The 24834-nt window shown below is 41.1% G+C and overlaps 1 protein-coding gene across 3 annotated transcripts in view; it reads right to left on the bottom strand.

Annotated features, from left to right (window-relative positions):
- Window positions 1-24834, bottom strand: part of MIB1 (mindbomb E3 ubiquitin protein ligase 1) — a 116406-nt gene that overhangs the window by 16970 nt on the left and 74602 nt on the right. For all 3 annotated transcript variants that reach the window (XM_034762752.1, XM_034762754.1, XM_034762753.1), the window contains exons 13-17: window positions 20907-21039; window positions 19924-20010; window positions 8840-9001; window positions 2580-2761; window positions 3-195 (exon numbers count right to left, since the gene is read on the bottom strand). In XM_034762752.1, coding sequence (XP_034618643.1) covers window positions 3-195; window positions 2580-2761; window positions 8840-9001; window positions 19924-20010; window positions 20907-21039 — 757 coding nt within the window. The remainder of the gene's footprint in view (window positions 1-2; window positions 196-2579; window positions 2762-8839; window positions 9002-19923; window positions 20011-20906; window positions 21040-24834) is intronic.

Here is a 24834-nt window from a genome sequence, read left to right as displayed (position 1 = left end):
ACCTTTGTTCTGGACTGAACTTGCTCTTTACAGATGAGGCATTTCTTGACCCGTGGTGAGCAGAGGGAACAGGTAGCAATATGTCCACATGGGCCAAATAACGTATCTCTCTTCATGTCTGAACACACCATACATTCTTCTAAAGTTTCTGAGTCATTGCTGATCATAGAAGGACTTCGAGAGCCAACCTGCCCACTAAAAAAAACCCACCTCACAATCAGGCTTAAGTCAGCATTAGAACCTTGTGCATATTCTGAAAACAATTTTTTGTAATCATACTGTACATCAAGCCGAGTCATTTGCTTATGTGTATTACTCATTCTAGTTTGTGCACATATTGTGTCACCCATTCTGTTAACTTGTATCTAAAGCTGCTGAGGCATTTGGGTGTCAGTGTCATCAATATGGAGATTACAGTTCTAATTTTACGTGAGGTACAAGCAGCGCAATTTTCTGGCTGACAGGAGCATAGCTACATGCTTGGATAAATCAATCTGGAGAAAAAGTTGATAATAATGGGTTGGAGAAGCATCTAGAGAGCATATGAGGAGAGAACACTTCTATACCCATTTTATGTCAATATTTATCTAGGGCTGGGGTTCTCAAACGTCATAGCACCGTGACCCCCTTCTGACAACAAATATTACTACACAACCCCAGGAGGCCTGAACCCTGAGCCAAAGCCCAATCCCCGCCGCACAGGGTGGGGTGGCCAAAGCCAAAGCCTGATCCCCACTGCCCTGGGCGGGCACGCCAAAGCCAAAGCCCAAGGGCTTCAGCCCCAGCAGGGAGCCTGCAACCTGAGCCCCGCCACCCAGGGCTGAAGCCCTTGGGCTTTGGCCCTGGGTGGTGGGGCTCGGGCTTCGGCTCTGGCCCCAGGCCCCAGCAAGTCTAAGCCAGCATTCCCTCTAATTTTTTACGTCCATGTGCGGAATGAATTTTGTTGTGAACCAATATGGAGATGATGTGAGACACGTCACCTTCATATTGGTGCACATAACAAAATTCATGTGGTAAGGGTGGGGCCAAAGGATTCGGAGTGTAGGAAGGGGCTCAGCGCTGGGGCAGAGGGTTGGAGTGTGGGGGGGAGGAAGGGGAAGGGGAGGGCTCTGGCTGGGAGTGCAGGCTCTGGGGTGGGGCTGAGGGGTTCAGGGTGCAGGAGGTGGCTCAGGGCTGGGGCTCAGTGCAGGGGGTGAGGGGTTTGGGGGTGCAGGCTGCTCAGTGGCTACAGTGGGGAGAGAGGACTCCCCTCAGCCCTCTCTCGCCACAGCAGCTCAGACCGGGGGAGAGGCCCTTTTCCCTGGCAGCTCTGGTGAGGGTGGGCTGGACTGAGGGAGGGGCTCCTTTCCCCAGCAACTCCAGTGGGCCTGGGCTGGGCCGAGGGAGGGGCCCCTTTCCCCCAGCTGTGACAAATCCAAGGCAGCTCGGTGCTGGGGCCGGCCCGAGGGAGGAGCGCCTGTTCTCCAGTCGCAACAAATCCGGGGCAGCTCTGCACTGGGGCCGGCCCGAGAGAGGAGTGCCTGTCCCCCCGATTGGGCAAACCCATGGCAGCACGGCACTGGGGCTGGGCCAAGGGAGTGGCCCCTTTCCCCCTGCTGGGGCAGCTCGGCACTGGGGCCAGCAGGGAGAGGCGCCCCTCCCCGCCACCGCGCTGAGCCCCTGTGCTGCTGGGCTTAACAGGCACCTGCGCAGCTTAGAGGGAATTTATTTGCAACCCACTTTGGGGTCCCGTCCCACAGTTTGAGAACCGCTGACCTAGGACTTTTTTTTTTTTCTATTCTGCCGCACACCCAGCAGAGGGAGCACATGTTAAACAAAACTTTACTCCCAGGGGGCTAACTACACCAATAAAGGTGCTTGTGCACAAACAAAATAGCCAAATGACTCATGTTCCATGCAGACAGGAAGGCTGAGAAGAAAATACCTGCCAAACATGGGCAGACAATTGATAAGAAATTTCCTTTTCATTTTATTTAGAAATTTAAAAATCACACTACGGAGATAAAAATGTAAAAGTCAACAGAGATGGCTATATGGATCTGAGGCTTAATGAAAGGAGCCTTTAACCTCTAAATCACGAATGCGAATCTAACCTGGACAAGCAGTAACTGGAAACTTACTATTTAATGGGTGGCTGATGGCATACATAAAATATTGAAGTCAGTCTACTTCCTAGAGGATAACCTATTTCATAATTGCATGCCCCACTATTTTTAAGTATCAGTACTTGATACAGAGAAAGAACACTGAAAGGGCATGGATATAGAATTACTCTATAAGATGAGGAGGGATGTGCTGCTCACGCCTCAAGCAGACTAGGGAAGCTTGCTCTGTACTGCTGCTCATTTTGTACTTAATTCGTTAACCTCAATTTCAACTAATTATTTTGTAAACAACATTCAAGACATATGCAGAATGTATATAACTTTACTTACCTTTATCTTGATTTTCAGTAGTCTATGATTAATACTTGAAAAAGAGACTGTTTTATTTATTCTACTTCAACTGATCTATCCCAAGGAAATGAAGACATGTAAAACATGATGCTCAGAAATTCCATATTGCATTTATATACAAACCTGACTTTTTCTTTGTGACATTTAGCCAATGCTTTGCAGAGACTAGGATCGGGGCAGAGGTCAAGAGGAGACTGACCCTTCTTATTACGAATACTGAGATCAGCTCCGTTTGCTGCCAGAAAGCAGGCAATAGATGCTGCACTCTTCTTCTCTGCTCCCTGGGTACCAAGTCCCATTATTAACTGAAAGAAAGTAAATTGGCAACTGACTTGAGATTCTCTATTTAAATACTTGAGCATATAGTCTTACTACTCAAGGAAAATGGACCATTTAACATGTGCACATATATAAGAATATATTTTCTAAATAGTATTTTGATGAGATCGGAGCATGCATTTTTAGCTTATCTACAGTTCTAAGATGAAAACCATTGTACAATTACCCAATTTTCAACCAGATAAGTTCCCTGCATAGACTAATTAATTAAAGGCAATGACATCTAAGTATTCAAAACACAATGTAATCTCTGTGCACCTGTATTCTGGGGTCACAGAACCAGTGCTCTCCAAATCTAACCCTAAGTCTCTGTCACAAAGCTTAATGGTAGCACATCATTCCTGTCAGTTTTCTTTATATCAGTTTTTCTAATTATCCTGCTTTGACCAAACAGTTAAGAGAAAGAATGCAAGGCCTTTTATCTAATGCAGGGGTTCTCAAACTGGGGGTTGGGACCCCAGAGGGGGTTGAGAGGTTATTACAGGTTATTACATGGGGGGGTCATGAGCTGTCAACCTCCACCCAAACCCCACTTGCCTCCAGCATTTATAATGGTGTTAAATATATTTAAAAGTGTGTTTAATTTATTTGGGGGGGGGTCCAACTCAGAGGCTTGTTGTGTGAAAGGGGTCATCAGTAAAAAAGTTTGAGACCCACTGATCTAATGTGAGTGTGGCTCCATTAGGTCATCTTAAACAAACTTCAGCTTTTCAATAATAAAGATCTTCTACAGATTTAAAACCTGCAGAGTAGGAACTAGAAGAACACATGACTTAACATTGAAAAAGTGTCTATCCTGGAAGACTATGGACAGCTGGAGAATTAGAGGGATGACATCATAAGTACCAAGGAAGAAACCCCAAAGAAATGAAAGAGGAAGTGATTTCCCTTTCTACTGTGACACTTATTTTGAATTGAATCAGTAAACTGGGAACTGGTAAAACGTGAAGGTAACAATAACATTATAAAACAGTCAGCTATGGAACACTTAATTTTAGTAAAATAAACTTTGCACATTAACAACTTCCACTATGAGCAATGGGAAAAGAAATAGGTGAATGTGCTCCATGAACCTCATGAGAGGTGGTGGGTTTTTTTTGTTTTGTTTTGTTTTTTTGAGAACTTGCTAGCCAACGTCATCATGTGGGAAAAACAAACCAAGACCCTTTACCTCAAAGTAGACTTACAGCAGCCAGTGTAACTGGAGTCTTGCTTCTGCAATAGTTTATTCAGTTGTAATATTTCATATCTTGATTACCATTTTACAGACACTGAAGTCACACTGCAGTCTCAAAGGACTGACAGCTTTAAAACTTTAATTTAACCTCAGTGCTACAATGGATCAAGAAATCATCTTTTCATTCTAAATATTTCAAAGATCTTTTTAATCTTAGATTCACTGTGTAGTATGGGCTACAGACGGCCCACCTTCAAAAACAAACAAACAAACAAACAAACAAACAAAAAACAGCTATTGGGTGATTTTAACAATGGAGTTACTAAAAATCAAATTTCTCAGATAAAATCAAGAAATGCAGATCTACTTTATGCAACTTAATGTTGTCTGTTAGCATTTAGTGGTCATTGTGCCAAAGTGCGAGAGAATGTAATTTTGTTGCAAACACTACTACTTAAACGGCCAAATACTGGGATTACAACTAATCTTCTTTCAAAGGTTTTTATCCAACTTTGGTATTCATATTACTATCCCACTTAAAAATATAATACAAATTCTTCATGAGATGGCCTTAAACTACAGTAAATACAATACAATACAATCTGCATATATTTTACATGCGTGCACATAACTCCAACTTATTTGAATTGGAGCAATATATGCTCATGAGGGTAGACTGTGAACCTAAAAAGGCTTGCTATTGAAACAATAATTTACAGTTAAAGCTGGTTTTTAACAACAGTAGAAGAAATAAGAAACAACACCCGCCTTCTGCTGTACCTAAACTATCTAATAAATGTGCAATACAATATCATTGTATATTAGCCTTATTTAGTCAATAACAGATGGGCATTGAGACAGTCTCCTTAGGTTTGATTTGATACATTTCTGCAGGATTAACAATATCAAACAATATTTTGAGAATTATTCAAGATAGTTTCCAGGCATGCATTAGCTAAACTTTTCAAATGGGCACTGCTCTCATCATATGAAGTGGATAATTCAAGCAAGATTACAAAATCTTTGCATGTAAGCACCAGTGTCCTCCACATCCTGCATGCTTCCCAAATATTTCCTTTAGGGCTGGTCTACACTGGGGAGAGGGGGAGGAGAAATGGGATCGATTTAAGATACGCAACTTCAGCTACGCGAATAGCGTAGCTGAAGTTGAAGTATCTAAGATCAAATTACCTGGGGTCCACACGGCGCGGGATCGACAGCCGTGGCTCCCCCGTCGACTGCACTACCGCCGCTCGCTCTGGTAGAGTTCCAGAGCAGACGGTGAGCGCATTCGGGGATCGATATATCGTGTCTATCGATCCCGGATAAATCGATTGCTACCCGCCGATACAGCAGGTAGTGAAGACGTACCCTATGCAAAAGTTCTTCTTGTGACAAAAGAAACTCACGTAAATATAAGTGGGAAAAGTCCAGACCTATGCCTGACCTCAGTGGGAGCTGCTGCTGGTTGCTCACCACTTATTTATGGTGTTTAAATATGAATTTATGAGCTTAACTTTCAACCAAGATTTTCAAAAAAACCTTAAAACTCTGTTCTGACAATATATTACTTCCAAGTGAAGTACGCAACTCAAAGAAATTAGAAGACTACGGAGTACAACAGTTTGGCAACCCAACCTCTCAAGAATGACTTAACCAGGATATCTTGAGATGAGGAGGAGAAGACTGGTAACCAAGAAAGAAAAACAAACAAACTTCAATTTCATGCAGATGCTGCCAGTGCTGAATCTGAGAAAGAATATTCATGTGTGTCATGCTTACTGTATGCTTGCTTCAAATTTAACTTCTCAAACACAAAGCATTTTTAGTAACTTGTCACAAAGTTAATTTCAGACAACGGAACCTTTATTGTTCTTTTATCCCACTTATTTAAGAGGAGTTCTATGTAATACTATTCCAACCTTTCCCTACATATGCCAATCACTTAAGACAGTGGTCCCCAACCTTCTTCGTCTGGTGGGCGCCAGACGACGAGCCACGGAGGACCGTGGCGGCAGACGAGCATCCGACGAAATGCCGCCGACAGGCGGCAACGTCAATAGCCGTCGCCGCCAAAATGCCGACAAGAAGCAACATCATCACTGAAATACCACCGAAAATTGGCAGCATTTCGGCGGTGATGCCTCTGGATGACGCTGCTTCTCGGCGGCATTTCGGTGGATGCTTGTCCACTGGCCAGTATGCGGGCGCACTTAGACGCCCCGGCGGGCGACATGGTTCCCGCGGGCACCACATTGGGGACCCCTGACTTAGGAGGAACAGTAAATATGTATTAAAAATAATATTTCAAATCCTTCTATAAAACACTCTGGCAAGCATATTTCAACTGAGTTAAGAATGTATATTTTTTCCTATTATCCCTATTCATAACTTTTTGATGTTGACAGGTATGCCTGCTTGATGCATCCAATTTTACTTCATTTTATTACTTGTACTGTGGTTACTATTAAAAAGTTATTAAGTACCGCACAGATCATTTTCGGAGGTAACAGTTACATCCCTATCTTATTTATATAGGTTGGTACTTTAGTAAATGTTGACCTTTTTAATGATATACAGTGAATTTACAGTTTTGAATAGATGCCTTTTTTCCTATAAAACTTTTGTTTAAACTAACCTGTCTCCGGAATATTATGTGCAACTACAGTAAAAAATGACTACATAAAATTGGCACTTTGTTACTCAGCAAATCTGACCCTTTGGTATATTCTGAATCAAATATTTTTTACTTCTGTTTACATCTGTTAGCCCTGCAGGGCCAACACAGACATAAATGTGATGTATGAATTCTACTCCTGGTTTCTGTAGCAACAAAAATTATTTCCAATTGCAAGGTAAAATTCAATTTTATACCTCCACAACCCTATTGCTTCAGCAGGTTTTACAGGAGTAATTGAGGGGGGAAATTCTGCTTTAATCAAGAGAGGGAGGCTGCAATTGGTGTATGTTTGTCCCACAGATTCTTTATTAGTAGAGGTGAAGTTGCATGATCAAGAAAGAATGCCGCCCAACTTTCAGATCCCAGGTGAGTTAGCAGAACTGGCTATGGTGAAAAAAGCCCACTATTTTTAATTTTAAATTGAGCAAGTTTGATCTAGAGTCACTGAGAAAAACATTGTGCTACTAAAAAAGAACAGGAGTACTTGTGGCACCTTAGAGACTAACAAATTTATTTCAGCATAAGCCCACAAAAGCTTATCCTGAAATAAATTTGTTAGTCTCTAAGGTGCCACAAGTACTCCTGTTCTTTTTGGGGATACAGACTAACACGACTGCTACTTTGTAACCTGTCATTGTTCTACTATAATGTCTAGAATGCTTTTCAAAGCAAAACTGAACTGTAAGGTTATGATTTAAAACAAGAGTTAAGAATTCTGACTGAGGCACCCTATAATTACACTATGGCATATTTACGCATCACTCAGTGATGTATTAAGCAATAACTTTACAAATATGTGGACGTTTAGAAATATTTTATGCATCAAGTGCAATAAAAGCAAAAAATCCTGAAATGTAATGTACACACAATGGCAAATATGCACACACAATAGCAAACCAATGGTAACAAAATGGTCATTTTAAAATGTGATTTGTTTTTAAAATCACTTAACATTCAAAAAGGACTAATCTAGAAAAATTTTCTAAAATGAGGCAATATATCAGTTAAGAGCATTTGACTTTTTAAAAGATGTGTCTAAGAAATAACTTTAAAAAAAAATTCATCTCTAGACAGAAGCATTGTGTGTCGTGTTTTAGTCAGGAAGAAATGTTAAGTCTGTCAATTAGAAGTTTTATCTAAATAATCTCCTTTGCCTTAATTATAACAGCACTAGTAGGGATAGTTATTATTCTTTGTACTAAGTTACGCTAGTTCAGTCTAAGGGCTTGTCTACACTGGCACTTTACAGCGCTGCAACTTTCTCGCTCAGGGGTGTGAAAAAACACCCCCGAGAGCTGGAAAGTGTCACGTAGACTGAGCACCGATGCTGGGAGCTGTGCTCCCAGTGCTGATAGTTATTCCCCTCACGGAGATGGTTTTTTATGCTGCGAACACACAAGCCACATTAAAGCGCTGCCATGGCAGGGCTTTAAAGTTGCCAGTGAAGACTTGCCTTTAGAAAGCTCTCTCCTGTTTCTCCATTTACTGTATATGGATTTACATCCTTGGAATAATATTTAAAACTGCAATTTTATCACAATAAGATAGTTGCCTTATTTATCTCTCTCCCCTTCTTCCCAACATCCATGACCATCCTTAGTTTTTTGGGCATTAACAATTTAACTTTGATCCTTGTTTTTCATAGCTGGTGAGACACCAGCCTCATCAGAATGGACTTCTGAAATTAATTTGTCAGGACACAAATATAACTTACTAGGTAACATGATTAAGCTACAGCTAAACACAATTAACTGCATAAGTTCTCAAAGTTTTAGAGCTAAAACACAAAACATAATACATGAAAGCTACAAACAAAACCACGCAAGATGTTAAATCAAAGCATATTTTATTCTTAATCTCTGTACTGTATTACTGCTTATTTGTTTCTATTTCAAGTAATTTCCTCCAAATTCCTGCCACTCATACAAGTTCACTACCAAAGACAGGTTTATGATAAGATTTTTGTGGTGCACACACCTTTTTCTTTAAAACAGATGAGTTAATGAGTAAGCATAAAGAAGTGCATATGTAACAATTTAATTTTAATATGGCCCCGCAATTTGGTGAAGAATGATTCTAAATAAATCTGTGCTGACAACAAGCAGATCAACAGTACAGAATCTTCAGACTAGACTACAGAAAGAGGTGTACAGGAAAGAAAGTAATAAATAAATGAATTTTATTTACTGTGTTCTTTGATGGCTCCCAAGCAGTATCTACCTTGCCCACATCTTGCATGTCTTGGAGCTGGCGAAGCTGTGACAAAGTATGATGCCTCAGGGCTTCATGTAGGGGAGTATCCCCATCTTTATCCTGAATATCCAGTTTAGCACCTGCACGGACTAAGAGCTGAAAGAGAAAGAATCTTATTTAGATAACGCAAGGAAAACTACCAATGTTATTTTAAGGAAAAAAATGCAATGAAAAATCAGTTCTTTTAACTACCCTAGAAGGCCTGCAAATGATAAAGAAATTCTGATTACTTACCTTACAGTAAACTGATCGAGACATGTTGTCCCTATGTGTATTCCACTCTAGGTGCAAATGCGCTCCATGCACCTGAGAACAGAAGGCTTTTCATCAGTAGTGTCTTACGGTCTGTGCTGGTGCCCTCTCCTCTGAACTGAGGGCACAAGGGGCAGCAAGGACCAACCGCCTCTCCAGTTCTTTCTCTACCACAAATCTGAAGTAGAGGGAAATGAGGGTGCGTAATGGAATCCATGTAGGGATCATAAGATAAGTAACCAGAATTTTTCTGTGTGATGGACCCCAGGGTATACTCCACTTGAAGTGACTCACAAGCAGTATTCATTGAAGAGAAGGACACAGGACCGCTGTGCTGAAGGATGTGTCTACTGACAAAGCTTGTATTAGGGCACAACGTCTAGTAAAGGTACACAGAGAAGCCCATATTGCCACACTACAGATCTCCAGAAGAGGAACACCCAAAAGAGAATCTACTCAGGTAGCCTGGGCTCTCACTGTCAGCTCATAGCAAAAGCAAGAGGCAATCTGAAATCCATTTAGAATGTCTTTGTGAGGAGATTTGCTTCCCAGTTAATCTGTTCAATAAAGGAGATGAAAAGCTTCAGAGATTTCCTGAAGGGTTTATCCTCTACATGAGGAGCATCCAAAGAATGAGACTTCCTGTCTTCTCCAGTTGCATGAAGTTTTGGGCAGAAACCAGGTAGGCTATGATCTGATTTAAGTGGAATTTAGAGAGATTCTTTTGAATGAACACACGGTGCAGACTGAAAGAAGCCTTGTCCTTACAGAAAACTGCGTAGGGTGGGTCTGCGATAAGGGTCCCCAAGATCACCCAGTCTTCTAGTGAACTGCAGTTACAAAGGCCATCTTCATAGGCAGATGAAGAAAGGAGCAGGAGGCTAAAGATTCCAATGGAAGAATCATGAGTATTGACAGTATGAGATCAAGATCCCAAGTCAGCATAAGTTTCAGCACCTGAGGAGAGGTTCTGGCAAGGTTCAAGAACTTCACAGTTGTATGGGGGGGGGGGGTGAATTATGACCAGTTTTTTACTAGAGGATGGAAAACATTCATCACTGCCAAGTGCATTTGCAACAAGCTGTGAGACAGACCCAATCATTTTAAAGAGGGGATAGTACAGAATGATAGGAATCTGTGAGCCCCTTAGAAATATCAGATGATGCAGGCACCAGATAAAAATTTATTCCATTTTGCAGTGTAACAGTTTCTTGTAGAGACTTTCTGCTATTATTGATGATGGATTGTACTGCCTCTGAACATGACCTCTCTAAGCTTGCTGTCCATCCAAATACCGGGCTGTTAGATTGAGGGATGCTGGGATTGGGATGGGAGATATTTCTTTTGTCCTGAGTCAGCAGGTTCAGAAACAGCTGGATTCATATGCACAGATATGAAGCCATCTGAAAGGATGCTGGTGAAACAAAACTGCCTCAGCAAACAGGGTGCCACTTAGACCACCAATGCTTTTCCCTGCTTGATTTTTCTCAGAAATCAAGGTAAGAGAGAAATGGGTGAGGAAATCATACATTAGCAACTCTGAACACTGCACTAGGAAAAATGTCCCCCCTGGAGTTGTGCCCCAGAACTGCTCGCAAACAGTAGGCTGGGTATTTCTTATTTTCTTGGGACACAAAGAGGTCCCATGATGGGAATCCCCACTTACAGAAAATGCTCTGTACAACTGAGTCATGAAGTTTACACTTGTGGTCTCTGTGGAAGTGCCAAATGAGGCTGTCCACAGAAATGTATATTATTCCTGATAGGTGCACTGCCAAAAATGGTGATCTGGAGTCGGTTACACCTATTCCAGAGCTTGATCACTTCTATGCAAAGAGGAGCGGACCTTGCTTCTCCCTGTATGTTATATAGTACACTGTAATCATATTGTCCAACATGACCTGAACGTATAGGGCACGGATGAAGGGCAGGAACCTTTTGCAGGCTTTGTGTAATGCTTGCAATTTGAGGAGACTGATGTGAAGCTTAGATTCTACTGGGTCCAAGAGTCTTGAGCCACATGTTTGTCCAGATGTGCTCTCAATTCAGTAGGGAGGCATCCATAATTAGCTTCTTTGTGGTTGGAATGGGGAACAAAGGGAACCCCTATCCATACAGCTTCTCTGTCTTCCTACCAGGTGAAGAATGTCAGAACACCGGGAAATTGAGACTCTCTTGCCCAGGCTGTCTCAACTCAGAGAGTAAACTGTCCATAAGCATGCCAGAAAATACCAAAGATGGAGCCCTGAAAAGGGGATTATTCTCCCATTTTTGAAAGGGAAAGGCAATGCCATACTGTGCCAATTACCACAGCACCACTTTGCTTTCCATTCCAAGCAAACTGTTCATGCTAGTTCTTCTTGAGCACATTAAGTCTGGTATAAGGAATCTACACCATCTACAGCAAGCTGGGTTGATGCACGGCCAATCATCCACAGAACAGATTTTTACCATTAGACAAACTATTGAAAAAGCCTAAGAATTTTGGCCCAGGAAAGATGAGGTATGCATATAGCCTTTATTGACTGAAAAGCTGCCTGACTGTTGATCATTGCTCCTTGGGCTCTGCCTGCAAGCTGCTGGAGTGCCTGGCTAGCTCCTCAACCTTCTATAGAAATGCACCATGAAAGTGAGAGCTGTGTTCACTGAGATGCCCAACTGGTTTGAGTACAAGAGCGACGTCCATCAAGGGTGCATGGCTGTCCTGATCTGTTCAACAAAGTTATTGACCAAATGAGGGAAACCATCACTAGCTGCATATCAGAGTTGATATTGCATGACTTCTTCGTAACAGACCTAGAATACACAAATGACTCAGCTATATTTACATCCCCACAAACTAATCTCATCAATGCCCTGAATATATTTATAGAAGAAGCAAGTAGGCTTGGTCTATGGGTGTTATGCAGACTCTTTGAAAGCCTCCATGGCATCAATGCCACACACCAACTCAGACTAAGATACGCATCTATCAAGCAGCAGTGGCTTCTGTCCTTTTATATGGCTCTGAAATCCGGGCCACCACATACACAAAAATGTGCCAGCTAGATGCTTTCACCGTGAAACAGCAATGATATATTGAAGGCACACGGTGATTTCATCATTTTATGCAAAAAGGATGTCAGGTATTGGACCAACCAGCCTCCAGAGTCTTCCCAAGTGACTCAACGCTGGCTCAGGTGGCTTGGCCAGAGTCTATATCCGTGCCAGCTTGATATGTTTGATCCAACATATGGACAAGACCTCGCAGGCTGCCTCATACACACTGAAGTGATGGCATGGCTTCCAACCTCATCCACATTAGTCTTAACGCAGAGCAAGCTGCAACATTGGCAGGAGACCAGGCTCTCTGGATACGGGTTATCCAAAGCATTCTACGGTACTCCATGAGCGGGAAAATTAATGAACGGTGTCATATAGGTACAGGAGACCACATGGCCTAAGACGGGAAGGCAGCATCAACATTGTCATCTGAGGGCTGAGTCGAAGCTGGATGATGAGGTCCCTCACAGCTTGGAATCTGTCTTGGTCTAACTATGCTCTGGCTGTAATCAAATCCAAAGTTGCTTCAATAAAGTCTATAGTTTGTGTGGGAACTAAAAGGAACTTTTCTAGTTTTACCAGGAGCCCCGAGGATTGAATGACGCTGAGAAGGGATAGGGTTGTTGATCGTATATCTCGGTATGATCAACTTGTGACCAGCCGATCATCAAGGTAGGGAAATACTGGAGTGCCCTGGCAATGCAGGTAAGCTATCACCATGGATAGCACCTTCTTGAAAACTCTAGGGCCTCTCAAAAAACGGAAGGGAAGAACTCTGCATTGGTAAGGGTCTAGGCCCACTGTAAAACTCCTGTGTGCTGAGTGAATGTCTATCTGAAAACAGGAGTCCTTCAAAACAAGAGCTGCAAGCCAGTCACCTTTGCTCTGAGAGGGGATTATAGATAATTCTGAATCTTGAACAGAAAATGAACATATGCACTTCGGTCTCTAGAATGGGGTCTCCAGTCTCTGCTCCTTTTGGGGATGAGGAAATACCTCTAGGTATTAATAACTCTAGGAGCTCTAGAGTTCCTAGCTGAAGCAGGGAGTCTTCCTCCTGTCTTAGCATCCTCTCTTGAGACGAGTTCATGAAGAGGGACAAGAAGAAGGGGGTTTTGTGGTAGGAATAGACAGAAATTCTATTGTATAGCTGATGGCAATGATTTCTAGGACTCATCACCAGGGAGAAACAGGCCAGACAGTCACTGAATGGAGTGTGGATGCTGGGTGACAAGAGGACTTTGTTTGTAGCTCTTGAGGGTCCCATCAACAGGGTTTCTTGGCAGAAGGCTGGGGAGAGAACAATGGAAGGATCTTCTCTCGGCTGCACTGCCCACTCTGGCACTTCCTGAGAGGCTTATAGGCTTTGGGGGTAAAAAGGGCGAGGACCAGGGTACTGTTTAAACGGTGGTGTTTTGGAGTATTTTCTCACAGGTGCTATTGTGTATACCCAAGGAGCAAAGGGTTGCATGAGAATCCTTAAGAATATGCAGTCACTCATCCATTTTGTCACTAAGCAGACTGTCACTCTTGAAGGGAAGGTGCTCTGCCATAGCTTGAACTTCCTTGGAAAACCCCAAGGACTGGAACCATGAAGTCTGAAGTAGTGTCCACTACAACTACTGAACCTGCAGGAGTGAGAGGGTGCCCAAGACACTCTGGAACCTTTTTCAGGGCTAATCTTGCATCACAGTACAGTGTAGCCAAAGTCTTCGTTTCAAGCTCACCAGAGAAGTGCAAGATCTCAGAATTCCACAGGGGAAGCCAATGGTACCGGATGCCTAGTAACGCCTCAAATGGCCAACGGTACTGGAGAATGACCGCCCAATGTTGTGGGTACATCCCTAGTGATTACCAGTTCTGAGAGTATTGGTGAATCCAGGTCCAGAATACACAGCCAGGTCATCAAGGATATCATACCCAACCCCTGACGATGGGGAGTGGCAGGGAAAGTGGAGCCACTGTGCAATCACTAACCAGGAAGACTCAAGGCAGCCATGCAGCACTTGAAGGCAAGATTTAGGGCAAACTAAGTATCCCAAATGGTGAAGATATTGAGGGGAAGTCCACAGGCCCCTACTAATACTATCTAATTCACTAAAAACTATTTAAAAGTGTTAACTATTTACAGAAAAAGAAACCAGAGCAGGAATGCTAGTAAAGCTGCAGACACTGAAGAGGTTCCTTCTCGTACCATGGGCAATACCAAGGAACTCGAGAGGTGATTGGTCTGTGCCACCCATTGTGATCTCAGTTCAGAGGACAGGGAAGCAGGCGGCACAGGCATGGGCCAATGGATAATGCTAACGAAAAATCTTCCAGTCTCAGGCTATATCTATGCTACAAACCATAGACATGATTCACAGTTCACGTACATATGCAAGCTTGATGAGAGCTAATGCGAGCATGTGTATGTGAACTGGGAATCACACCTAGTTTGTAGTGTAGGCCTAGCCTCACACACATGGAGTGCATGTGTGCCTCGAATGGAATATGCGCAAGATCACTTTATTTTACTGTAATTTAAATGGAGTATTCACATTTCATTTTGTATTTTCCAGGCTTTTTAGTCAATTCCAATTAGTATTTTTGCTGTATTCAATTGCTCTATTTTATTTCAGCAGGAACTAGATTTCAAGCTGTACTTTGATGGGGAGCTGGGATAAAAACCATGCCAGAAGAACCACACCATGCTTTTTAAGACTTGAGAGATATCCTACAAGTAGACAGTGCAACACTACAGAAGCAATATATCAGAAATAAAAGGCAGGCTAACAAGGTGAATCTCTAAATGGTTTCCATAAAATTGTTCAGAATTATTACATTTTCACATGATTTTCACATGATAAGAATTATTACATTTCACCATAAGAAAGTTATGATGGCCTCATAATAAACAGAGCAATTAAACATGTGCATACGTCTATCCGTATTCAACAAAGCACGTAAGCACCTGCTTAAAGTTAAGAATATGCTTAAACCCCATTGAAGGCAGTGAGATTTAAGTATCTTCTTAAAGTTAAGCAGGTGCTTAAGTGTTTTGCTGAATCAGCCCCTCTATGATTAAGGAGTACGCCCACTTGCAACTAGCAAGTGGAAAGTTTCCTTAGTGAGCGTGTAGCCTAAAGCCATCAATCTCTACAGAACGTAAGGTTTAGTTCAATTTTTTTTTTCTTTGTAACAGTTTTCTAGCGAAGTCATAAGCATACATGTGATACATATCAGCCTAACTCACATTTCCAAAGTAAATCCAAATAAAGTCAAACTCTTAAGAAAAGGAATGATAAAAATAATGAAGATATCCCATATCATTAGTAACTTATACTGGCATTGTACATTATAAAACAACCAACTGCTGAAGAACTGAAGAATTCACCATTCTATCGCCTGGCAATACTTACAAATTCTTTACTCTTAAAAAAATTAAGTTGCTAGCCATTATGCTTGTGAAGATAACTGTCAAACATGAGTTGATGCAGCACTACTTTCCCTAGTGCACAGACCGATCACAATATCAGTGTGAACAACAAGATTGTCAGTTTCATCGCTGCTATTAAAAAAAAACTGTTAGCAGTAATAATAATAATAATAATAATAAAATAATTAATGGAAATATCCCATCTCCTAGAACTGGAAGGGACCTTGAAAGGTCATCGAGTCCAGCCCCCTGCCTTCACTAACAGGATCTGATTTTGCCCCAGATCCCCAAATGGCCCTCTCAAGGATTGAACTCACAACCCTGGGTTTAGCAGGCCAATGCTCAAACCACTGAGCTATCCCTCCCCCCAAAAAATGTCAAAATATCAACTTCAGACTTCTAAGGATTGGCAAAAGAAATGAGTAGCAGCAGAGGCAAAAAGACCCCAGAAAGCATGGATATGAGGAAGAGCAAGAGAAACAAACCTCCCCTCCAGCAGCCAGGATACTCTTTGAGAGGGATAAGGTAGCAGACAATCCCCCACATCAAACATAAGAGCCAGAGCCTGGAGCGATTTGGGACTTAAACTTCCTCAAGCACCTACTAGCCAGAAACTGGTATGCAAGACTCCCCTTCTTACCCCCAAAGCAAGGTCCAGGGACAGGAGCCAGGTAAGCCCTAGCACCCTCCCCTTTATTCAGCAAATGGCGTTAGACGGGCTTCTCAATGGGTTTCCTGTGGATCTCACAAATGGGCCCCATTCCTCCTTTCCTTGTATTCCTTCCTAGTAGTCAGTGATTGGTATGTTTTTCTCAAGCTATTGTCTCCACATGAGGTGGACAACCTGCAAGTTCCACTTGTAGAAGTTTCTCTTTAGTTACTGTTGGGGTCTGCTCTCCTTCCTTGCAGAATGGGTAGAAGTAAGCTCTCTATGCCACCAAACATCTTGAAAACTGCATGAATCTCGGGGCAACCATGGAAACCCAATGTCTCTGCACAACAGCCTGAGCTACCCTTTCCCACAACAGCAGGGCTCTTAAAAGAACCATACCACCCTTAACTTCTACTTCATGGATGCATAAGGCTACAACTTTGGAAGGAACCCAATAGGAATTAATAATTTTGATTCATGGGAGCCAATATATTCTTTGCATGGCTGCGCAAGTTATTTTAGGGTTTTTAGTTAATCCAGCTTTGAGGTGTGGATACTCTGCTAGGGTTCCATTTCAACATTCTTGGACATAAGCACTCCAATCTGATACACCACATACTACTAGTTCTTCAACATGCCTATTCTCCTGCTCATCTGTTAGATTAGCATTGTGCCCACAAGGTATCATGCCAGCTCTAAAAGGGCAGAGAGGTTCACCAAATATAAATTTAGAATAGCCTGAAGAATGCAAGTGTCATTGATTCTATGAAAAATATTCTTCTGGTGGCAAGAAGTTCCAGATATAGGGCCATATCATATGCTTCACTGCAATGAGATCACATCTGTCAACACTTGTGGGTAAGAAAAAAACTTTTTCTAATAATGATAAGTACAAGCAAGACAGACAATATTTACCACTTGTCACAAGATTTTTTTAAGAAAAAAAAAAAAAGAAAAGAAAGCTAGGTAGATAGGTTAGGTTATAGGAATAATGGAGAAGCTCCCATGCATTGCCTGTGTCCATCTTATTGGTGTACTATGAATTTTTTATGGTCCAAAAATAGTGTCCGGATATCACATTTATACAGGTTATCTACTCAATCTTCAGTTTGGTCTAGTATATCAGATGCTCTGCCTAACTAAAATTTCCACTGCAGTTCCAACAACAAAAAAGTATTCTTCCTACCTGTCCTAAATTAGTTTTGCATTTCTCCCTGGAAGTGCCAGCATTTCAGTAAAGTGTGAAAAGTACTATATAAAATCGAAGTAATTATCCAATATGCTAAATATCAACATTCTAACTGGATTTTAATAATGACAGAAGCTCTGAATCCTTCACCCTTGGGAGTAATGAAGTTTTCCTAAACCGGTGCCATCAACTCTCAACTTGAATTTCAACAAGCAGTTTTGGGCACACGTGATTTAAAAGGTAATCTTCCAAATATGACCCGAGTCTGAATAGATGCAGTATTATTTTATTAAAACAAAACAGTTGGGAATAGCTCCAGTGCCTCTGCTGCTGCTCATGGCTTTGCCCAGGTGCAGAGTGAAAACTGCACCTATTCAGAACACTAAACAGCTGTGAAATTGACAAGAAACAGGGCACAGCCTTGGGGAGAGGTGGCAATACAGGTATTTTTCATCCTGGTCAATAGGGTTAGCTCTCTAGCCTAGTAGGTCTTGGGTACATTTTCAAAATCCTGGCTATTGCTACCCTGTTTTGGGAATCATGAATATTACTGTATACTGCCCAGGCCTGATTATCAAATTAGGTCTGTGTTTGTGGTTGTAATTATGTTTGCAGAAAAAAGCATTTACAAATGGCAAGCACAAAATGGTAGATATTTACAACGCACACAAAATTGTGCCCCAAAAGGATGTTCAATATGAAAAAAAAAAATCAAGCTTTAACTTATTTCTTTGGCTATTAGGAGACAAACTTCTATCAAGGGTGTTAACCAGAATAATTTCACTATTCATCTATTGGCTCTGTGAAGTCTGAACAAGCTGTGACAATAAGTATTCCAGTCTTTTTTGTTTTCGTTTTATCTAACAAAGAAATGCTACTTGTGAAAAATCATAGATTGATAATCTGACATCTGTAGTAGTTTCTCCTTGCCAACCCTCATCTCTCTCATTCCTCCTTTCCCTCCCTCGTTCTTGCCACATTGCAGGTTTGTATCCGCCGCAAACTGCACACTATGGGTCCCCATAGAGGACATAACCACAGAACTTAAGGTCTGAAAGTGACATTCCACCTAGCAGAGGTTACTGTTTAAGAGGTCAGAGACACAAACCTAGCACCTTATATATAAGCTAAAGTTAAACATACTTAGTTGCTTTTAATTTTAAATGGCTTTACAAAAATCATTTACAATTTATATACTAGTAGTCCCAAGAGACTACAGTACAGCCTGGACTCCCAAGCCCTGCTCTGAGGGGCCTAGCATCTAAGACAACGAGAGACACATGAAGAGTTGGGGAGGAGGAAGAATGTGACGAATGAGATGGTAGTGGCCTGATGGATTTGTTTAAAGCAGGTATTCTGTGTTTAAGGAACAGAGTGGAAGAAAGCACTGAGACTGTTGTGGGAGAAGGATGAAGAGACCACTTTGAACAGTAAAATTACCCAATTAACTCAAAGGGTAGCAAACAGCATGATAGAGAAAACATGTGTGTTCTCATATTATATAAAAATATTTCATGAATATAAAATTATTTAATTAATAAGTTTCCAGTAAGTAGTGTGAAACAGGTGGATCTTCAGAAGAGATCTGAATGAAGAGGCAGTAATAATCTGTGAACACAGCTCAGGAAGAGTGTTTCGGAGAAGGGTGGGGGGTTGCCAGCATGCATGCATGGCACATGAGAGCAAAAATGGTTATGGAAGAGGTAAACAAATGGCATCCCTACCAGAGCAAGGTGGAGGGGACACAACCACCACCAAGGGTGAATAAGTATACAGGGGCAAAATTACATAAGGCCCTGAAGGCCATCATAGTAAGCTTGAACTTGATGTAGTGTAAAAGGGGAGTCACTGGGATTTTGAGAGAGAAGGTGGTGAAAAAAACCTGCAAGATATTTTTAGCAACTCCATTTTGACTGAACTGGAGAAAGATGATGCAAATGTCAGAGAGGCCAAAGAAATGGCAGTTACCATAATCAAGGTCGGAGATAAAGACACAGATGAAAGAGTTTCAGCTGTGTGGACAGAAAGAAGAAATTGGATCTGTTATGCTAGTTATGTCAAGAAGTTAATGCTTTTCTGCATCCAAGCAGGCACTTCTAAACCTTAAGTGGTAGACAAGTATATGATTGATACTAAATGTATTTTCAACCTTGCTGCCTCACAAAACATGTTTCTTGATTGGTTGATACTAGAAATTATTTCTTGTATTAGAAGCCCAATGAAAGTAAGATACAATTAAAGCATCTGTCACCATAAGAGCATAAGTAGATGGGGTATCTCCTTTGTCACTTAAGTATGCCCAGAAGGTTTAAATGAGTTGATCTAAATTCAGGATACATCTTAATTAATCTTAAAGGCTAAAACAAGTGGTTATACGAGGCTCATGAATTCCACCTTCTCTTAATGACTAAAGTCACACTGAACAGAATAAAGCTAACCCACGTGGCTTATTACGGATAACTTACCCTAACTATTTGTGTGTGCTGTCGTTCAACGGCAAGGTGCAGTGCAGTTTGCTGGTTTACATTCTGGATATCCAGGTTAGCATTGCCCTGAAAAAGATGTTAAGAATGTCAGATTTCAATAGTAAATCTAGAAGTAAGGTAGCTAATTAGAGCAAATAATAAGATTCTGAATGTGATACCTCCTTGATTTGGGAGATTAGAAAAAATTACCAGGGTCAAATTTTCTAGAGCACTAAACTTCCACTTAGGCACTGATATGAAGTAGCTAGCTTTTAGAGGTGTTCAGCACCCAGCAGTAACTTCAAATGCCTAAACGGGAGATGACCTTTTTTGAAAATATGGTCTCAATTTTAAGTACAGAGAACTTTTGAAAATTTGTCCCTACATGTTTAATTTATGGAATTAAGTTAAGGAATGTAAAACCAGTCTCATTCTCTAAATTTGAAGAGCAAGAACTTCACAATTATAGGTAGAATAAAGGGGAGAAGGCTGAAGGCTTCTATTAATAGTTTTTAAACTTTAACTGAAAAAACTACAATTAGTGAATCCTTAAATTATAAATAAATGATTCATCCTCAACCACCTTGTTTAATAGGCTGAACATTCTTAACCCTACAATTGTACATTCAGGGTGCTGTTGAACTGCCTGCTGGATTGTCCAATTGGACTGTGAAAGAGGGAAGATAAAACATTGATGATCATTGTTAAATTAATTATAATGATTTTTTAAATTACACACTGCACAATTTCCAAGTTGTTGACTCTAAAGAGTTAAATTTGTTCAGAAAAGTACTGGAACAATTTCATCTCTCTGCACCTCTTACAACTAAGCCAATATAATAATGATCCAAAGGGCAAACTTGGCACATAGCGAAGGGAATGCAGCCCAATGCTATCCCAGCTGCTTTGGCAAGGTATCTGCTTCAATAAGGTTAATCAAAGATACGTGACATATTTCAATCCTCCTGAGAGGAAAGCCTTACCTGATGCACCAAGAGTTCAGCCACTTCCACGTGATTATTGAGTGCTGCCAAATGTAAGGCAGTATAGCCGTCATCCTTCTTCTCATCCACAATCCATGGCCGTGGTAGCTTGGACAGCAATACACGCATTGCACTGAAATAATTATAAAAGAGTGTTACAGGAACACGGGCAGAAACATCTGTTGGATAACAAATGGACTACAATACAAAATCACAAATATTTTATTCACATATCAGAACTATAAACAAGTCACTAAGTTCAACTAGCAAATTTTAGAAGTGTATAAAAAAATATACTGAAGATCTGTAAACATAAAAATCCCAAATTAAGCTGCTTGACTTAAAAGGCAAACCCCAATAAATAGGAAGAAAATGTATTCTCTGTAAAACATCTGAAGAGTTATGGAGCCAGCTTAATTTTTCTTCTGAAAGATCGAAGAGCAACTGCAATTACATTAAGCTAAAATACTTACTATTTTCTTTTATAGACATACATTACATTTTTGGAAAGGGGAAGGTTTATGTAATTCTATTTGAAAATATCAACATCTTCTTTCACTTAATTACAAATAAGCACATTTCATTGCATTATGCCACTTTAAAATCTCAGATTTTAAGACCTGACTAGGCTCATTATGACTCAGAAGGGAACGATGATGGCCTCTCACTGAGAAGGATCCTAATTGCTGAGGTAAAATGGGGAATGACCCAGACAAATACAAACAACTGAAATTGTAGGTTGCGTATTAATGCAATATACGTACTGTCATAATAATCAGATTAACAGTGAAACTACTCCAATATCTTATCTTACAGTAGTCACTACTAAATGTGTGAGAACGTGGTGAAGAAGCTCGTGATAGTTTAATGAAGTTTTGATAACATTTTCAAGTTTGTGAGAATATAGCAGTTGCCTTTTAAAAATAGTTTGTATTTGACACAATTTGTGACTAGACTCCAGGCAACTCTTCAAAGTAACCCCAACCTGTATCATACATGAATACCATTACTGGATTGACTAGCTTTTGAAACATACCAGATACGTACTTTTGAAACTATATACAGATATCAGAACACATTGAACTCATAGGGCTCATACTTAAAGCTGACATTTTTTACTGCGATTATTCTAACCCTAATAATAGTATTTTAAACTAACTTAATTATAGCAATGTTATTCCATAACACGTGTTTTTAGAGGCAATGTATCTAGAAATGATGACACTGAAACTGAAGTTGCATTGCTGTATGGGGAGTGGGGGTGGAGGGAACAATTCACCAGTATGCAATATCATTTGTTCTCTCTTATCAAATTTCTGTCCCATGTCAACCTCTTATAGAATCGTAGGACTGGAAGGGACCTTGAGGTCATCTAGTCCAGTCCCCTGCACTCATGACAGGACTAAGTATTATCTATCTAGGCCATCCCTGACAGGTGTTTGTCTAACCTGGCCTTAAAAATCTCCAATGATGAAGATTCCACAACCTCCCTAAGCAATTTATTCCAGTACTTAACCACCCTGACAGTTAGGAAGTTTTTCCTAACGTCCAACCTAAACTGCCCTTGCTGCAATTTAAGCCCATTGCTTTCTTTTCCTATCCTCAGAGGTTAAGGAGAATAATTTTTCTCCCTCCTCCTTGCAACAACCTGTTATGTACTTGAAAACTGTTATCATGTCCTTGTTATTATGGTTAGAACAGACATTCATGCTGCTCACATACCACCCGGTCTGCTCTACTCCATCAGATTGACATTGCATAGCTTTCCCCTCTTAACATGCAGGATTAATGTTTTTTTTTTTTTTAATTAATGAAGATATCCCATTTCCTAGAACTGGACGGGACCTGGAAAGGTCATTGAGTCCAGCCCCCTGCCTTCACTAGCAGGACCAAGTACTGATTTTGCCCCAGATCCCTAAGTGGCCCCCTCAAGGATTGAGCTCACAACCCTGGGTTTAGCAGGCCAATGCTCAGACCACTGAGCTATCCCTCCCCTCAAGGATTTAGTGGTAGCACAAAGTGATGCAGCCAAATGTCAACACTTTTTGCTGACTCATTCTTTAAAACAAAGGTAGTGAGTAAAACTAATCTTGGTTTTTAATTTTTTTTTTTTTTAATTTTTAAACTTAGCTGCATTGGGCTCCACCTAAAGGAAACCCTGCCCCTCTTTTATAGGAATAACCATTCATCCCTACTGATATTTGCTTACTATGTCATCACCAGATAGATGGGATTAGCAGAGGACCCAAGATCTGAGATTGGGAGCTGGATGGGGTGCACGCTTGCTTCTCCCTAGCATGGGCTAGCCAAAGGGGTGTGTGTGTGAGAATCACTCCTGCCCCCAAAATAGGGTGGGGGGACTGTTCAAAAAGACCAGGTATAATTAGGGAAGCTCTGCTGCCTGGGAATTCAGAGCCAGCAGCAATGAAGCCACATAGGTTAATGAGCTCCCTCCCTCTTCTCCCTGCATGGCTATGTGTAGTAGCCTGCAGCCTCAATTCTGCTTCCACTTCTCTCCTTACCCAGGCCCAGGGGATTCATCATCTTCCACCTGAAGCAACAAACTGGGGAGGAAGGACCACTTGGATTCCTTGTAGTGACAAATCAGACATCTACACAACAGATTAACTCAAGTCGATAGAATGGAGTATGTCAATAGAACAGGTAAAACTTGCCACACTGGACAGTTTCACTGTCACTCACTTTGAGCTCCAAAGCAGCACTCTCCCCTTTGCCCACTGTACTGATTTAGTTCTAGGGTGGAGTAGGAATAAATTGCCCCTAATCCTCTAGCTGTCTTGTCTTTGGGAATGGCACCTGGAGAATTGCCCTTCTAGACACCAAAAATCATCTAACAGCTGCGGCTTCTAGAAGAAGCAGTAACTGCTAGACTCTTGTGTTCAGGCAATCTCTGCTGATGTTCCCCCATTCTCTCCCACCTGCTGCGACTGTATGTAACTCACAGCAGACGCAGAGCTTCTCTATAGAAGAGCTAAATTTGTATCTCAGTTACAAGTGGTGCCAGTTAAAGACAACTCTTAGGCTGCCATGCAAAGTAGACAATGGTCACCACACTCTGAAATTCAAATAGCTCTTTATTAACCGTGCAAAATTGAGATCTAGACTCTTCTAGATGTTGCATATAATGGGCCCTGCCACAATGAACCTCCTGGCCTTTTGTATTTAAATAAACAGCACTCCTGTAAGGAATTCTACTTGAGAGGCACAGCGGAAAGCAATGGTCAGACATTTAACCACATCACATACTCAGATTTACTTAGATAGAAAAAAATAACAAATGTAAGTTTCTTGATAAAACTGGAAAAAATGTTTTGTTTCCTTGATAGATTACACAGCAAAACAAGATAATGCTTAATAAAATACACATTTGTTTACAGGTCAATTGTAGTTTAGTTTTTATTCATGACATTTCACAGTATACTAGTAAATGTACTGTACCTTTTTAAAAGTGGCATTAAACAGACCTCACTACATCATCTCCACATAATAACTCTTTGCAGAGATTCTTGTGCAAAATTATGAAGGGTATTGTTTAGCGAAGTGCCAATTACCAAGATTTCAGTGAAACCCCGCAAAGGAGCATGTGTTAGTAAATAGCGTGCATTACCTCACAGGGCTTGTTAGTCTAAAAAATTAATGAACAGCAAGTATAAATCAATTAGCATGCCATGCACTAATCTTCCATGTAGACCCTGCTACTGTGCATTAAAAGTTCTCTAGTACATAGTAGTACACTAGGAAACTTTTAATATGCAGTAGCAGGATCCATATGTAGAGTTACTGCGTGGCATGCTAGTTTTATATCCCAACTTGTCATGCGCTAAATTCATCTAGGCAAGTCCATGGTGTGAGGATACCAGAAGTTTTAAAATACAGGGATACATATATACCAATTCTCAGCTGTAGC

Source organism: Trachemys scripta, chromosome 2 (genome assembly GCF_013100865.1).
Source record: "Trachemys scripta elegans isolate TJP31775 chromosome 2, CAS_Tse_1.0, whole genome shotgun sequence".
Taxonomy (NCBI): Eukaryota; Metazoa; Chordata; order Testudines; family Emydidae; genus Trachemys; species Trachemys scripta.
This window is presented reverse-complemented; position numbering and strand designations above follow the sequence as displayed.